We start from the raw sequence: 18,761 nt of genomic DNA, 5'->3' as shown, positions 1-18,761 counted from the left end.
TATGCTAAAGGTTTAACCTTGAGCTAAAATTAAGGCCCACATGGAAGGAGATTCTTCAGCCGAGTGTTTTTGTTCTCACAGCCAAACCCGTTAAAAAACGTTTTTCATACATTTACTCAAGATAATTCTCTCCTTTCTGTTTCCCCTTTTTTTTCTTCTATTTCTCTTCATCCTTCCTTCTCTTTAAACCTTCTGTAAAAGCAAAAACATGAGTCAAATTTTCAACAGGAAATAAAATAATTACATCTTAAATATAATGAAGTTGTATGAATTGACCCTAACCCTGGGGTCTATTTACTAAGGGGTGATCAGACTGCAGCTGGTCGGGGTGTGAGGGGTTGATGCGAGCGAAGCAGTGAAAGTCAGACTGTCATCTAATTACTACATCTCCTCTTCAGAGCATCCTAATTACTGACATCTAAGCAGCTGCATGTTGTTCCATCTACAAATGGCTTCTGTAGCTAAGAAATTCGTTAAAATAGGATTGTTCGATTGATGTCCTTGCTCTGATGATTATAGTTGTTCCTTAGACTGAAATAGGTGCCGAAACTATTTGCAGTACTCGACAAGTTTAACTCTGTTCTCTGCTATCTTACTGAGGACATAAAAAAAAAAAAAGAAAAAAAACAAATATTCATGTACTTTTCTTTAACTGTAACATTAAATCCAAGTAGGATTTTCTTCTTTTGCCAGGTGCCACGATTGTTTTTATTTTCTACACGTCAAAATAAAGAGAGAGAGAGTATAGCTGTCTTGGAAGTCTTGAATATATGTACAGAATGAGCTGATACAACTTTTAAGTTGAAAGGATATACACATGTGGGTGTATTTTAAGAAACACATTCTGCTTCCCTTTGTGACATTAAGAAAAAACAGGGAAAGAATTATAGACCTTGAAAAGTTGGGTTTAATCATTAGGTACAATTTTCAGATGTCTGAAAGCGTCTCATTCATTAATTTAAGCAATGCTGTGCAACTATAACCACCTAACCCTCATATCATTTGAAAAGGAGAATGTTTCTGTGTCCCAGAGATGAATTTGCTTTGCTATAAAATGAGCATATCAACTCCAGAATGAAAGCTACATTTCTGAAGATGCTGCCAAAAGCTGCTATGTCAACATGAGGTAAAAGGGCACCCTGTTAGGAAGGAGTGATAACCTACAGGCAACATGAAAGCTGATGCACTTTCCAAAATAGATGTATTAGGAGGAATAAACACTCAGGACATCTGTCTGGAACCTAAATCTTGGACACAAATGGGTCTTACCCTGGACAGTAATTCAGAGTAAAACGCTAAATGACTTAAATGTGGCTAAAGTACAACAAAGTTATTTTTCTTTAGTGAACATCACAAAGCACAGATCTTATTCTTCTTAACAAGCTTACAAAACTGACCCAGTTACACCATTTCTGTCAGAAGGAATGGACCAAATTTCCAGCAAACATTTGTAAGAAGCTTCTAGAAGGAGAAATTAACATAACTGTGAAACTTGAAGGCTGATTTAATATTAGAAATAGGGTAAAAACTGTAAAGTGGCTTTTTATACAAGAAAACAAAAATCTTAATGCTAAGTGTTAGTGGTAATGGGTGTATTTGCAATATAAATTCTGTAACTAAGATGTTTTTTATGGACATGTACCATGAAATGTACAACAAGAGGGATGAATGAAGTGGATAAATGATATTGCTTACCTTTGATCTGGTGAACTGTAAAGTGTCTTGAGATGACATGTTTTGTGAATCGGCTCTTTATAAATAAACTGAATTGAAATTTAATTGAATTAGCTATTAAACCAAAACACTACATATTGTTTTTCTTCCTCTCTTTTGAACATCAACAAACAAGACTTGCTTTAAAGACTTGTGGGCTACAGTGGGTACTTTTTCCATGCATTGGACCAGCTGACAAGTATCACCTCTCAGGAATGTTCCCCCGAGGGCACAGCCGTGGACATGAGGAAGCCTACGCATCAGATTCGCTTCAAGTCTCCCCAAAAAGGCAGGAGCTGCAGAAAAAGAGATCAAATAGCCTTGTGGAAAGCCTGTGCAGAAAGCTACAGGAGCTAGAAGATCCCCCACCTGAAGATCTTTCATTGGTCAAATCTACCAGCACAGCCCCAGCAGGAAGCCAGGAAGGGAGTGCAGCTGACGATGATGCATCAGGCACCAAAAATGATGCACAGGAGAAGAGTGAACTACCAAGGCAAGGTTCTGGTAACATAGTGGAACACATTTTGAAAGAACTGAAAGGTATCAACAAGATACAGGAGGAAATATCTGACCTTAGGCAGTATTTAACATCTGTAAGTGGCTCAGTGGATGAAGTATCCTGCTGTGTTGATGCAGTGCTCAGTGAAATAGGTGAGCTGTACTGTGGAGCTCCAGCCGCACCTCATCCAACCCCAGTTCTTCAAACCACACGCATCAGACGAGGAAGTCTGGGGAGACAGAACGCCATTGTGTGTCTTAATGAGAGAGACCAAAGTCCAGTCCTGGATAACAGAGAGTTTGGAAAGGACTCCACAACTTTGAATAGATCACCTGTACCATGGCAAGACCTCAAAGAAACTCTTGCTGCTGTGCATCAGATTGGCTATGATAAGTCAGAACAGAGTTTAAACACTGAATTTAGTTCCCTGAACCTTCACTGTAGACAGAACTGCCAGAGCACCAGCTCTTCGTCATCATGCCATAGCTCCAACTGCCCTGAAGAAGGTTTTCTCTCTGGGGACACACAGTGCAATCTTTGGCATCGTAGAGAACAGGGTTGGAGTGAAGAAGACATCTTCTCTTTTCCAAACAGCAGTAGAGAGCTGGAGAATGATAGAGATGTTTGGAAGGAGGAGTCTCAAAGTGGCACAGTGGGAACCTCTCCAGACACCAGATCTGAACACCTCTCTCTGCTGTTTGGGCAGCAGTATGACTCGTCCTCCAGTTCTTCCTGTAGGGTCGTTCGAGGGACCCTAACAAAGGAAGATGAGGAAGGCAACCTGGAGTGCGACTGTGCGGCAAACTGCCCGTTTTCCCGTAGTTCTGGTTACCACACAACGGACGCTTGTGCGGACGATCTTGACAGCGAGCCCTCCAGGAGCTTTAGCTGCTCCACTGTGTTGTTGACAGACTATGATGACACGCAGCATTCGCCCTGTGAGGACTACCCCTCATCTGCAGATACTCTCGATCTGGGGTCCACTGAGAGTCTGGACAGGGAGTGGACGGATCAGAGCGTTTCTAGAGAGGAAGTACGGGAGTCGTTGTCGCGAGCATCTTCTGAAATGGATTCCATGACCCCGCCTCAAACCCCCAATGGCGGATTTCATGAAACAATCTTTAGCGAGGCCGTCGTCACCTTCAGGTCTGCTTTGAAAGGGGCAATGAAGAAGTTGGAAGTATCTAACTATGAGGTAGTGAAAGATGATGCTAACACTATTTCTCGGTTGCCTCCATCCACACTTACACAATCCAGTGAACCCACTCAGAGGCAGAGCAGTGCTGAGGGCAAAGAGGAGGATGTTCATCAAGCTGCAAATGCCACTCTGTTTACCTCTCCAGTTGGAGATGGTGGGACTAGTCAAACACATAAAAATACAGCATCCTCGCCAAATAAGCTCCCCATTTATCAAAACACCCCTAACAAGTGTAACTCAGCAGAGTTCCCTCAAGCAAGAGATGAAAAACCAAGCAATGAAGAGTCATCCAGCCTTGAATTGACCCCAAACCACAGCCCTGCCGTACGGGCTAAATGTGCTCTGGACCCAATCAGCGAAAACTGTCCCCCTACTGAGGGGGACCAAGGAAAACCGGCAGATGCCGGTCATAGAGAACGAATCGCTAATTTTCAACGAATATTGAGAGAAAAAAGACGAACTCATCAAAGATTCTCCAGGTCCACTCAGGGTTCACAGGGCTCCTACGGCTCTCAAGGGTCTCAGGGATCCCAATCTCAGGAGGAATTTGGCCCAGGTATTTAAGATTTATTCCTTTTCTTGAGCTTTTACCAGAATGGCAGAATTACAACTAAATATTGTGGGGAAAATCTGTCTGCAGAAATGTGAATACTTTAAGGTACATCAATGAATTAGAATATGATCTTAAACTTAAACTTCGATCATAAAATTAGAAGATTAAGCTAATATAGATATATTTCTACTCATTTTTATTATTGACTCACAGCCCATAAAATCCACTTAATTAAAGATGTTGTTTGTATATTACCATGATTATTTAAAAATGTAATTCTGATATTATTGTCAGACCTGAAATCAGATCAGTTTAAACAGTTTAAGTCTCTTTAAGGAGTCATAACCAGGCATTTGGTATATGCAGTCCTTCTGAAATTAATTTTAAGTTCCAGTTTAATTAGTTTTAGGAGAATTTGGCTTTTAAATAGAACTCATTTTGGTCACTATTTTATACCTCAAATTTATTGGAAGGTTACGTGTGAGAATTTGACTTGTGTTTTCACACATTCATGTGGATGTAGCATTAACAGTTAGCTCTAGTTAGGTTCCATCGTTTCCAGGTCACTTAGGCTACGTTCACAATGCAGGCCTTGATGCTCAATTCAGATTTTTTTTTGTAAAAATCAGATTTTTTTTGCATTGTCGTTCACGTTTCCAAATATATGCGACTCGTATGTGATCTCCTGTGTGCACTGCATTCATACAACGCAAGTGTCCTGCATGAGCAGTAGAGGACGCAATGCCGTCACAAGCCAGGGGGCTCTGTTTTTATGAAAGTAAACATGGATGGTAGTGCGGGAGCACATCTAGCGATCTTTGCCAACCTTAAAAATACAATCTCTTCAATATAACTACTACTCTCTGCATCATCGTCCGCCATGGTTGTTGTTTTTCTTGCCGCTTCTGCATAGCAAGACGCAGAAAATTGTGACCTTTGTTGGATGAATCCAACCTGGCTGTTTAGACACAGCTCGCATTTGAAAAGATCAGATTCGTATCGGATTTAGGACCACCTAGCCAAGTGACCTGGGTCGCATTGGAAAAAATCGGATCTGAGTTGTTCAGACTGCCATTAAAAGATCAGATCCAGGTCACCTATTGGTAAAAAAAAAATCGGATTTGGGTCGCTTCAGGCTGCAGTGTGAATATAGCCAATCACAATCGGTAAGAAGTTACCAAAGAAGCAACAGTAACGGATTGTCTGCAAGTAATTCCCTGAGTGTTGGAATTACCTATTTGGTGGAATAGAGACAGGAGTGGTGATAGCAATGCAGGCTAATATTAGCACCCTTCCAGGAATGACATTAATCATGGAGGAGGATTAAAATCCTGCTTTGTGGAGATTATTGGAGGTATTCTGGTTTGAAGGATCCCACATACATAAAAAAAAAAAAACATAATTTTAGGCATCAGATTTTCTGTTGCAACTGAAGCCAAACAGTAACACATAAATTTTAATATGAAAAATTTAGATTTCTTTGTGATGACTCCCTTAAAGAAAGGTTTGTTTGTAGCTCTCGGAACGTTGCCTAAGAGTTTAAAAAGCTTAAACAAAGCTTGTTTGAAATCCAGCTTAAAGCCCTCTAGGTGGCACTGTGACTTAAATTTTATGTATCTCCAAAACAAAACCATTTGAATTTGTTTACAAGTAGATAAGTTATCATCCTTGGCCTATTGGGCCCAGATTGTGTGAAAATGTGCATATTTTTATTGGGACAGCTGACGTTATTAAAGTCGCCAGTAGAAATGGATACCAAACAAACACCATCTTGTTATTATACTATTGAAGATTATACATCAATGAGGGAATACTGCGCGGCTCTGGTGATGATTTTAAAAGCTTTGAGATCATCATTGGAATTAAATGCCAAGTAAATGGCAGAAATTAATCACAGTCTGTTAATCAATCTGTTGATATTCTGATTAATTTTGATGATCATTTAAAGCTACTTTCAATAATTTTTTCATTATTGTTCTTTAATATTTTCTCTTTCAGAGTTTGGAAGAGAAGAATATCAGGTTATACAAATACTGTAATCTCTATGTTTATTCCTGCACACCTCCTTTTTTTGTCTCCAGATGTGTTCGCTGTTGGGTTGTTTATGCATTTTGTTTATTTTTGTTGTTTGTCTGTTTTTTTTCTTCAGAATTATGACCAGGAGTCTGCAGACTGCAGCTCTGGAGCCATAAGTGGCTCATTGGACTAAACATAACAACTCTTAAACTGGGTTGAATAACAAGGAATCAGCTAATGTTTTTAAATATAAAAAGAGAAAATAAGGTTTTAGCAGTTTATATTTTTACAATAGAATGACCGCCTTGCGACTTTATTCTCCTAATTTTACTCACTTTATTCTCGTAATGTTATGACTTAATTCTTGAAATAGAAAAAAACCCTCTAGCCTGGTCCTAATACTTATGTACACACGTACATTGCTAGTTTTTATCTGTTAGCAGGCTTAACAGCGATTTACAGTTTCGATATCCACACTTGGTGTCCTTGATTAACCAGTATGGGGTCTTAGGATCCACCACAACAATTAAATGAAATATTAAACATTATTGTTACGTTGAAAAAAAAAATCCATCCCTTAAAATAAAGAAATTTAAATAACTCTTTGCTTTGGTACTTTGGTGCCACTTGGTGGATCAGAAGCAGATTGTAAACACATTTTCTAGATGATGCAAAATGTTCGTTGCAATCTGTATTACTTTGGTCAAATTAAAACGTTTTATGAACTTGAAACATGTTTATCCACACTGTTAGATGTCTTCAACTTTTATTTCCCTTTTTTAACCTTTAAATTTCTTTTTTTTTTTACTTTTGTGTGAATCTGTGGGCTTCTGTTGTTTTTTTTTTCATTTCACTGCCTCCACATCTGTATTTACCCACAAAGGGACAATGAAGGAGGTTTTATTCTACATGTTTCATCATCACAACAAGTTTACCTCATTGTGTGACTATTAAGTTCTACAGCCTTTTGGGTTTTGTATGTTTGCCTGATGTGTGGTATCAGAGAGGTTAAACTCAACCAGACCATTTTTCTGATGTCTTATCTTAACTGTTTATCCTAAAACATCCATGATATTCCCTCAGGTTAGAGATGTGGAACCCAACAGCAGACAGGCCTGGCTTAAACCCGGGTAAGTCAAACTTGTGTTGTGCCTGCAGGCGGTGCAGGTAAGGAGTCGTTGGTTAGCAGCATTCTGGAGGTTTTCTCTGATGTAGTTTCAGCCTTTTTCTCTAATATCTGCTCTTGTTTTGTTGACAGCGGTGGATCTGGGCTGTATGGAATTGACAGCATGCCAGACTTGCGCAAGAAGAAGCCCATCCCTTTGGTCAGCGATGTGGTCAGTACCATTCACTCACTCTTCTTAGTGTTGTCATTCTGGTTTGCTTTAGGTCTATTTTAGGTTTTTGGTTTGTCTTTGTGAAACAGTGGCGGATGTTAGAGATCTGCTTTAAATGTGAGGATTAACATGTTCTGAACTTTTACTGCAGTGATTTCTTGTTTTCTTTTTTTTTAGGTTGGTAATTTTATGTGATAGACCAACAAAGAGTTGCACATCCAAGTTTTATGCTAATCTTTAGGGAGTGTGGTCCAGTTGCTCAGGTTGTTGTTTGTCCAGGCTGGTGTAGTCATGCTGGGAGCAGTATGGAGACAGTTTCTTTCCATTATTTTTGCAAAAAGGAGCAATTTGATGACAATTTTTTAAATAATAAAAAAATGGTGTACCAGAGAGGTCAGATGACCTTTCACACTTCAACACAAGCAATCCCCTTTGGGTAAATGGAAAGGAAGAGACCTCTTGGCATAAGACCAACCGCCGGATGCTGTCTGTGCAAGAAAACAAACCCTGAATACTTCGTCCCTATGAAGGCAGAATTCTGCAAAAACAAGACACATGATAAATATTCATTGGAGCAATTTTATTTAGTAGCCAATCACAGGCAGTTTAATTACTGAGGTTGGTTCCACACTCAAAATCAGAAAATTTGTGGTAAGCGAATAGAAACGGGTCCTCAAACGAGTAGGAAGAATCTACAGGCGCATAAAAAGCAAGGAAGGAGCACAGAATCGTGGCTATGATACATTGGGGGGTATATTTGTATTAACTCTGCACACATAAAATGTTTAAAATGTGTGTGTAGAGTTGGGGTGAGTATTGGCACGAGTGTTACGATACGATGCGTGTTACGATACGATATTATCACTATACTGCAACATTACTATATATTGTGATACCGTAATTTTCGGACTATAATCCGCGACTTTTTCCCCATTTTTCCACCATTTTTCAACTTTGCGGCTTATATAACAATGCGGCTTATCTATGGACTTTTACAGTTAACAGCCACTAGGGTAATACGGTACCTAAATCTATGGATTTTTCCATCCACCATATTGACGTCAAATTTGCTTCACACACAAGTAGCCGCGCGTGCGAGAATGCGGACGTCCTCCGAAAGACAGACATTGCGATCGCAAGACAGTTTGTGTGACACCCTCATTATGGAAAACAAAACGTTGAAATGCTTATGATGCAGCTTTTAAGTTAAAGGCAGTCAATTTGGCAGTAAACGAAGGAAATAGAACCGAAGCACGTAACCTTGGAATCAACGAGTCAATGGTGAGACGCTGGAGACGCCGGCAGGAAGAATTGTCTCAATTCAATTGTGTTGAAATGTTAATAAATAGGAGCCTCCCCACACAGTTGCCTCTTTCCCAACAATCCTCTCTGTGCACGAACCATTTGGTAATTAAACATAAAAAAACCTGCAGCTTATAGTCCGGTGCGGCTTGTATATGTACAAATCATGCAATTTAGCTTCTGCGGCTTATATTCAGGTGCGGCTTATAGTCCGAAAATTACGGTACTTTTAAAATTAAACGTGTAGTTAAAAAAGTAAGTGCAGTATATGTTCATGAGAAGGTATTGATCATTCAGTTATTTTGGTATCCATGTTGTTTGGGGTTTGAGTCAGTCCAAGGCTTCCACCGTGAATGCCTCAATTACAGATATGGCGATGCAGCGCACAGCAAAGGGGGTCCACAGCGCTATCTACCAGAGTAACGTCGGAGACATAGCCCATTTTCCCTCATTATTTTAGGTAAAATGTTTTTTTAAGATTGATATTAGGAACTGAAAGATCGATATTATATTTGGCAGCCAAAAATCCCAACATATCGCAGAATATGTATATTTTTCCCCCACATCCCTAGTGGAGTTTAGTTTACAGGATGTGTTTTAAATAAAACTGCCCTAATGAGCATTTCTTTCTTTCTGCAGAGTTCTGACCTCAAGTATCTCTATGTCAGGTCTAAGCACCTAAAACATCATACATACATACATACAGGGAAAGAAAGAAGGCACAGAGACAATTAATTTAGTTTTACTCACGAGGAAAGTAGGAAGAGACTGCAGAGTTTACAAATCACCAACCCTCTCTGCTGGTCTTCCGCTTTCTCCTCGGTATTTATTAAAGTCAGGGGGGGTCCCTAGTTACACAAGCGGAGGTTGCGCTAAAGGAATAGGAAACAAGAAATACAACTCAATTTGCAGCCTCAGTGAAGAGGTCAATTTGCATTTAAATGTCTTGCGGTCAAATGGTCCAAGAACCTCCTGGTTTTGACCTATACTATAATATGTCACACATTATACATCATAAGAACAAACATTAAGTATCTTATACATAATTATTCCAACACTCTACCATTTAAGAAGTGGCGGTGGCAGCATCATGCTGTGGGGTTGCTTTTCTTCCCTTTATCCAGTCATGCACCACTTTGTGTTGCTCTATCACATAAAAAAACCTGATGTAAGGGATTTAATTTTAGGTTGTAACGTATAATTTATAGTATTTTTTTTGTTTGTAATTCTGTATGTTTAAGATGAATTTGGGTTAAAACTGTCAAAAACACATGAGGACCTTTGCTGAGTCCGAATGCTAATTTTTCTCTCCCTCCTCTCCTAAACCTGAAAATATTCCCCAAAACTCTCTTGAATGCTTTCTCTCTTCCTGGTCAGGCTATGGTAAGTTCTAGAAACACAGACGCCCCTCCTTTTTCCTGCCCAGGTAAAAAAGAAAACAAACAAACTAGCAAGTCGAGGGTGAATAAAACCTTTAGCAGCATGGTGATCTGTTAGACTGCACCGGTTTAATCTGAATAAAAACATGCATGCTCCCTGTTGCTCCTGGGTAGCTTCCCTTCCTGCTTGATATCATCAATTCACTGTAGTCAACCAATCAATCCTTCACCCTGTGGTTTATGTTTCTTCCTCACTTGCTGAGCTTTTAGTTAAACTAGTTTAGATGAGAAATCTGGGGTACTAACACAGTTCTGTTTCAGATTGATGATCTAAACTCCTTTTTTTTAGCTTTTGCTGTTGATCTCTAGCTGCTTAAAACGAACAGCACTCACAAGGCGTTGACAGAAAAGAAAAAACAAGCTGTGCTAACTCTACTGACCAGCCCTTTAACCGCCCTCACTCGATACTGCTATAGCAATAAAATGAAGGTGTTCTCGGTTTTTGCGTGGCACATCATTTGTTTATTGGATGCAAACTCATGCAAATTTTCCTTGTTCAGTCCCTCGTCCAAGCCAGGAAGGCTGGCATTGCCTCTGCTATGGCTGCACGGTCCTCGTTCAAGGATGAGGAGCTGGTAAGTAGCACTTGTGCTTGTTCTGTTTTCTTTGTTTTTATTTTTAAATTTAGGCCAGCATGAGGAATTTTAGAAATATAAAGTTCTGTTTTCTTCTTTTAAACCCCTGACATGACATAAAAAGATTTCCTTCTTTTCCTAGAAAAACCATGTGTACAAGAAGACACTGCAGGCTCTCATCTACCCCATTTCCTGCACTACACCACATAACTTTGAGGTGTGGACGGCCACCACTCCCACTTACTGCTATGAGTGTGAAGGGCTGCTGTGGGGAATCGCCCGCCAAGGCATGCGCTGCTCCGAGTGTGGGGTCAAGTGCCACGAAAAGTGCCAGGAGCTGCTTAATGCTGATTGCTTACAGCGTGAGTACAGGGAAACTACGTGGGAGAGATGCAATGCACTCTTGGTCTCTTTTTACTGGAAAATTTCTTTTCTTTTTTTTTTTTTACTAATGTTTAAATCACATTAGGAAACCATTTCAATCTCCTTTCTAGGGCAGAACATGCAAGATTGATTATTAGATTATCTCAATCTAGATTTAAAATTGGCAGCAACATCAATTTAGATAAGTTTTAATTGTTTCTATGAAGCTTTTTGTAAAAAAAATTACATTGCAACCACAAATATATTTTGTTGAAATCTCTGTGAAATAGAAGAAACATTTTATATTATTGGAAACTTTTTTATAAGTTGAAAACTAAACAATTTATGACTACAATATGGTCAGACAGTTTACTTATGGAATAAATTTGCAACAACGTCCATTCAAAATAGAGGAATTTAATAAATCAATCAAATGATGCAATGATGTCATAGTTCGGCATTGATTTTGTGTTTAAGAACGAAGAAGAAGTTTATCTTGAATTCAATTCAATCCAATTCAATTCATTTTATTTATATAGCGCCAATTCACAACACAACTCATCTCAAGGCACTTGAGAAATTTAGAATAAGTTTAAAAAACTATTTTACAGCAACTGGAATGTGTTCAAACCAATTCACAATGCAAATCTAAGGAGGTAGAAATAACATTATTCTTTATATTAACATTTAAAGAAATTATTTTCTGAAATCAGAAATAAATAACTATGTAGATATTTGTTTGCTAACCTTCTGCGTTTTTCATGAGTAAATGGCCCTTAGTAGGATTAGATTAGATTAGATTAGATTAGATTAGATTAGATTAGATTAGATTAGATTAGATGAGCTTTATTGATCTCACAGCGGAGAAATTCACTGGTCACATATTGGCAGAGTAATTAAAGAAGGTGCAAACAAGGAGGAAAAGGTGCATTAGGAATAAACAATATATATACAGTTTATCAAGGTATATACAGTATAGCAAGATAAATAAGGATTAAGGTGCAAGTGTACATGTATGAAAAACAAAATAAAAATAAGAAATGAAGAAATAAAAAAGTAACCGCTGTGGCAAACAGCTGAGCGTCTGGTTCAGAGTCCTGCACTGGTCTGATTTTTCAAAACTATATATGTCCGTACCAGTAGAGTTCAGAACCAAGACCCGACCCATTACCTGCAGTTATCCCCATTTAAAACCCGGGACTGCATGCACCCGTAAATGAGAAAGTGCGACCCGACCGGTGATCACAAAGTGTACATGAAGCAGTTTTCGCTGCGCTCACGGATTAACAGCTATACATTGGCTGAAATACAAAGGTTTGCTTCCTTGGTTAAAAAAAAAAAAAAATGCTCTAATCTGGGTGTGCTTTGGTGGCACAGTTAGAGTGCACGACACATCTATGGAGGCCTTAAGGGCAGATTAGACTTCTGTAGCCGCACACATCAAATGTCGCTTGGGTCTGGTCGCGAACCAGTTTTGCTGGTATGCTTCTGCACCGTCGGTCGGGAGTTTCTAGGGATGCACAGCAGTTTCCCACCAAAGCACAAGGTGGAGCCTATTCGAGAACTCGCAATACTTCGAGGGATTGTACTTCCAAACCTCCTCGATTAACCTTTCGTCGTTTTTGTCCATTGTAATTGTTCCTCGGTTTTTAAAAAATGGTGCACTCCGGTACAGAATCGAGAAGGACGATCACACAGACAGCCGGAAAGGAATACCAAGAACCAATCACAGCTGATTTTTGTCTGTGCATTTCCGCTTGAGGTCTGTGCGGGTTTGCGACCGTCCGACGCCTAGTCAGGATTTTTCTGAGGTGCGCGACGACGGTTACAGAACCTCGCATAGCTCTCCCTCTCTCTTTTTTCCCCCATTCCTGTCAGACTTCTGTACAAAAAGAGCCGCAAAACCTAAAAAAGAAAAGAAAACAAAATGGCCGCTATCTGGATATTCTTCAATCAATTTATTTATTAAGATGTGAGAGTTAATAAATAAAACATAAATAAGTTTCATACATGCTGTAACTCTGTATGATACCTGCCTGCATTTTGTTCATTTATTGTACAAAATTGTACATTTAATACGGCAACCCGCTGGATACCCGACCCAGTTTAGGACTCTGATCTTGTTAGCTAGCATGTAGTTAGCATGTTGTCGCCATTAGCTTTGCTGATTGGCTCTCAGAACAGAGAAACACATTAAATGATCAGAAATCTTTAAAAACCCAAAATAGTTTATAGGGAGATAGTTTCCGGATATTTTTCCAGACCGGCTGCAAAGGCTGCTCAGGCACGATAAGATATGCAAACCTATGTTCTACCTGCAGTTTTAGAGCAGCCGTAAAAGACAGGTGAGGTTATAGGCCAGGTAGTTGGAGGTAATAACTTTATACATATTATTTTTAAACTAGTTATAATCGTAATTGCATATTATTTATTATGCACTTTAGATAGGTAGCCCATCGAAAGAAGTAAATTAGAAAAGAACATTTAAAACCTTGGACAGTTGTCTTTCTGTTGACCGATCCGACAGGGGGTGCGTGACCCCTAGGGGGCCACTGAGGTACTGCATGGGGGTCGCAAACGTTTGGGTTGATTAGACTTCTTTTTTAATATTCCACCCCTGCAGTCTTTTTCTACTAATAGAAATGTCTTTAAATACACATTAACATGAATTCAACAGACTGTAGTAAACAGATAAATGGAGGCAGAAGATGTCTTCCAGTCATCAATGCAAACATTCAGCGACACACAGGAGCTCTTTCAAGCTGGGCACCGTTTCATTCAGAACACCTGTCCCATCAACCAGGAATCAGAATCAGAAATACTTTAATAATCCCAGGGAGAAATTACTTTAGTTACATTGCTCCATATGTAATAGAGTGAATATAGGACCAGGTTGATTTAACACAATTTTATACAATATATATAACTAGGGGGTCCCCGCTCCATCTCGCCATCAGTTTGAGGGTCCTTAGCCTGGAAAACATTGAAGAACCCCTGATCTAAACAGCTGCTTGACCTGATATATGGAAAACAAGGTAGATCTATAATAGTTTAATAACTCAACTCAACCCTATTTATAAAGCCCTTTAAAACAACCATAGCTGCCACAAAGTGCTGAACATATCAGATAAANCAGTGTGAGCGGCCATCTGCTGAGGCCGACTGGGGTTCAAGGAGACAGAAGCAGAGATACAAAAAGCAACTGTAAAAGGCGGCCCCGTCTGTTTAATAACATTGCTAGTTAATTTATTATATTTGTTGTAACGTCCAGGTTACAACAAGTATAAAAAATTTAAGCAAATTAAGTATATATAAAAAAAATTTGCAAAAAAAGAGAGAATCTGAGTTTAAAACCAAAGAATAAAAACAGGTTTTACTCAAATATAACAGACCATATTAATATTCTATTCCAAAAAAAAGGAAAATAAATAACAATCCACAGGACTTTGTTTCCATGTTTGAAGACGTTTCGCTTCCCATCCAGGAAGCTTTTTCCACTTCAAAATTTCAGGAATAACGTTGAGTTCATGGTTTTATACAGTAGCCCAACAAACCCTGTTTTTGTTTTAAAAACATGCAAATTAGAACAGCTGAAGGGGTCCATCCATTTGAAATGGGGGCCGTTTGGCTTCTTTTGTTAGACTGCAATACCCCATACCCATCTAAGTGTCTGAAAGGTTGGTCGTTAAAGGGGATTGTTGGCCTGGCTGAATAGATGTTAATGTTAATATTCTACTTATTCTTATAAATGTGCTTTGGTTAGTTTAGTTTTTGACTTATTTTTTAACTTCTGTAATTTTTTCGTGTTATCCATCCTACTGATTTACAATCTCTTTATCTTTTTTTTTCGTTCCACGGAAACAAATAAATCAAATCACACATTAGGCTGTTACAGGAAGTATCATATGAACACAATAAATCACAGACATTATAACCAGATATGATTTATCTCTGAAAACAACATATCAGTTTTAATCTATACTGTTCAATAACATTGCTAGTAAGGTTGGGAATTGATAAGATTTTCACGATTACGATTCCCTTATCGATTCTGTGAAATTATTCGACTACTTATCGATTCTCTTTTCGATTCTGTGAAACAATGAACATTGGTGTACCTTCACCTGAGACAGTCTATTTCTCCCTGCCTCGGCGAAAACAGAAGGCAGTGAACGGGAGCTGCAGCCTCTGAGCCAGCTAGGCTACCCGTCTCGTCACAGTCATCTAAATCTAATGGAGAAGGCAACTGTTAAATGAAAAAGCATTACTGTACAAATTCAGGAAATAAATTCATCTCCCCCTGATTTAAATAAACGAGCGTCACCTTTCACTCGCTCCCTGAACTGCGGAGCCACTTGGTAGCATGTTTAATAACCGCAAAGAGAGGTAGGAAACTGGTTTATTTCCAGAAATGGCATAATATATACTAGGAACCACATTAAACACAGCCAGGGATATAAAACTAGCTACTTACCACCAGAATTTCCTTCCATGCTGGTCGTAACTTTAGCTTCTTTCCGGAAGCATCACAGCATTCTTTAAAAGGTCTGCCATGTTCTGTGCGCAGGTGCTTCTGCACGTTGGATGTTTTCCTCCTGCGGATGTAATTGCCTAGCCTGACGTAGTCCGACTCAATTCTAGTCAGAATATGAGTCTGATGCTGCTCCATAGAGCTGTGATTATGGGGCGTGTTTCGAACGAACCAGGAAAAAAAATGCCTCTGCACTCAATTGGATAGATCTACAACCANCCTACAGCCTCCACTGTGGCTCCCGTCCGCTCCGCTCTGAGTTCCTTGAAGATCGTAGAGAGCATGCGCCAGATGATTAAATTCAAAGCAGCAAAACATGCGGAAATGATCCAGGGTTTCCGCGGATCATTAAAAATAATTACAATTCATACATTTTTGGGGGATTTTTTTCATTAATTTAATAAATTTTTATTTTTCATAAATTTTTATAATTAATTTTTTTTTCGGTGTAACAATAAACATATACCGAACCGAACCGAAAACCGTGACCACGAAACCGTGAACCGAACCGAATCGTCTATTTTGTGAACCGTTCCACCCCTAGTCCGTACCAGTAGAGTTCAGAACCAAGACCCGACCCATTACCCGCCCATTACCCGGGACTGCATGCACCCGTAAATGATAACGTGCGACCCGACCAGTGATCACAAAATGTACACAAAGCAGTTTTCTCTGCGCTCACGGATTAACAGCTATACATTGGCCAAAGTACGAAGGTTTGCTTCCTTGGTTAAAAATAAATAATTACTGTAATCTGGGTGTGCTTTGGTGGCACAGTTAGAGTGCACGACACATGTATGCAGAGGTGGAGCCAGAAAATCCTAATAGGGGTGGCCAGTCGATAACCAATGTACATTGAAGGGTGGCCGAAAGGCACCAGAATCTCAGGGTCAATCTACACTGTTCAATAGGAACGAGTACAACATCCATATTTTCTAAATAAAAATAAACTATGCTTTCCTGCAGCCTTTGCTAACAAATAGACGCATATATTTAAACATCTATGCTGTGTACATAGAAGGTACAGAGGACAAAATTCTTTCATGTTTGAGTTCTATTAAATCATTCTATTTTTAAATTTACTAATATCCACAATTAATGAAATTTTAAGTTATTATCAAAGTAGTTATTTATCTATGATTTCACTGAAGACTCCTAGATGACTTGCAGAGGCACATCATTCTATCTTTACCCCAAATAATTCAAAATTTAGTTCTGAAAAGAGCATGAATTCTGTATCTATCATCTTTAATGTTTGTATATTGATGTGCATAATTAACCACAGTGTTTCTGTTGTCAAGTAGTTGTTAATGTATGTAAAATGTAAATGTTGAATAAGTTTGAACATTTCCCTTCAGAGTATTACTGCTGGCACCATCTGTATTAGAGGGGAAAAATGGTAGGGGTGGCCAATGATTGGCTAAGGGTGGCCATGGCCACCCCTGGCCCCCATCTAGCTCTGCCCCTGCATGTATGGAGGCCTTAAGGGCAGATTAGACTTCTGCAGCTGCACACATCAAATGTCGCTTGGGTCTGATCGCGATCCAGTTTTGCTGGTATGCTTCTGTGCAGTCGGTCGGGAGTTTCTAGGGACGGACAGCAGTTTCCCACCAAAGCACAAGGGGGAGCCTATTCGAGAACTCACGAGAACTTCGACGGATTGTACTTCCAAACCTCCTCAATTAACCATTCGTCGTAGTTGTCCATTGTAGTCATTCCTCGTTTTTTTTTTTTAATGGCGCACCCTGGCACAGAATCGAGAAGGACGACCACACAGACAGCCGGAAAGGCATACCAAGGACCAATCACAGCTGCTTTTTGTCAGTGCATTTCCATTTGAGGTCTGTGCGGGTTTGCGACAGTCCGACGTGTTGTCAAGATTTTTTTGAGGTGCACAAGGACAGTTGCAGAACCTCACATAGCTCTCTCTCTCTCTTTTACCCCCGTTCGTGTCAGACTTCTGTACAATCAAGAGCTGCTAGTGCCGCAAAAAACTTAAAAAAAAAAAAATTAATAAATGACCGCTATCTGGATATTCTTGAATCAATTTATTTACTAAGATGTGAGAGTTAATAAATAAAATGTAAATAAGTTTCATACATGCTGTAACTCTGTATGATACCTGCCTGCATTTTGTTCATTTATTGTACAAAATTGTACATTTAATACGGCAACCCGCTGGATACCCGACCCAGTTTAGGACTCTGATCTTGTTAGCTAGCATGTAGTTAGCATGTTGTCGCCATTAGCTTTGCTGATTGGCTCTCAGAACAGAGAAACACATTAAATGATCAGAAATCTTTAAAAACCCAAAATAGTTTATAGGGAGATAGTTTCCGGATATTTTTCCAGACCGGCTGCAAAGGCTGCTCAGGCACGATAAGATATGCAAACCTATGTTCTACCTGCAGTTTTAGAGCAGCTGTAAAAGACAGGTGAGGTTATAGGCCAGGTTATAATCATAACTGCATATTATTTATTTTGCACTTTAGATAGGTAGCCCATCGAAAGAAGTAAATTAGAAAAGAACATTTAAAACCTTGGACAGTTGTCTTTCTGTTGACCGATCCGACAGGGGGTGCGTGACCCCCAGGGGGGTCCACTGTGGTACTGCATGGGAGTCACAAACGTTTGGGTTGATTAGACTTCTTTTTTAATATTCCACCCCTGCAGTTTTTTTCTACTAATCGAAATGTCTTTAAATCCACATTAACATGAATTCAGCTCACTGTAGTAAACAGATAAATGGAGGCAGAAGATGTCTTCCAGTCATCAATGCAAACATTCAGCGACACACAGGAGCTCTTTCAAGCTGGGCACCGTTTCATTCAGAACACCCGTCCCATCAACCAGGAATCAGAAATACTTTAATAATCCCAGGGAGAAATTACTTTAGTTACATTGCTCCATATGTAATAGAGTGAATATAGGACCAGGTTGATTTAACAAAATTTTATACAATATATATAACTAGGGGGTCCCCGCTCCATCTCGCCATCAGTCTGAGGGTCCTTAGCCTGGAAAACATTGAAGACCCCTGATCTAAACAGCTGCTTGACCTGATATACGGAAAACAAGGTAGATCTTTAATAGTTTAATAACTCAACTCAACCCTATTTATAAAGCCCTTTAAAACAACCATAGCTGCCACAAAGTGCTGAACATATCAGATAAAGTTAAAATAGATTAAATAAAACATAGAAGTTTAAAGGGTTAATTCAATTAAATTCAGTTT

General features: G+C 39.2%; 1 protein-coding gene across 1 annotated transcript in view; it reads left to right on the top strand.

Annotated features, from left to right (window-relative positions):
* unc13b (unc-13 homolog B (C. elegans)) overlaps positions 1-18,761 on the top strand; it is a 148,154-nt gene that overhangs the window by 74,630 nt on the left and 54,763 nt on the right. The window contains exons 11-15 of the mRNA XM_015390447.1: positions 7,063-7,109; positions 7,238-7,316; positions 9,996-10,001; positions 10,558-10,632; positions 10,775-10,994. Coding sequence (XP_015245933.1) covers positions 7,063-7,109; positions 7,238-7,316; positions 9,996-10,001; positions 10,558-10,632; positions 10,775-10,994 — 427 coding nt within the window. The remainder of the gene's footprint in view (positions 1-7,062; positions 7,110-7,237; positions 7,317-9,995; positions 10,002-10,557; positions 10,633-10,774; positions 10,995-18,761) is intronic.

This window comes from Cyprinodon variegatus, unplaced genomic scaffold, assembly GCF_000732505.1.
Source record: "Cyprinodon variegatus isolate N-32 unplaced genomic scaffold, C_variegatus-1.0 Scaffold500, whole genome shotgun sequence".
NCBI lineage: Eukaryota > Metazoa > Chordata > Actinopteri > Cyprinodontiformes > Cyprinodontidae > Cyprinodon > Cyprinodon variegatus.
Note: the sequence above shows the minus strand (reverse complement) of the source record. Positions and strands in the feature narration are given on the sequence as shown.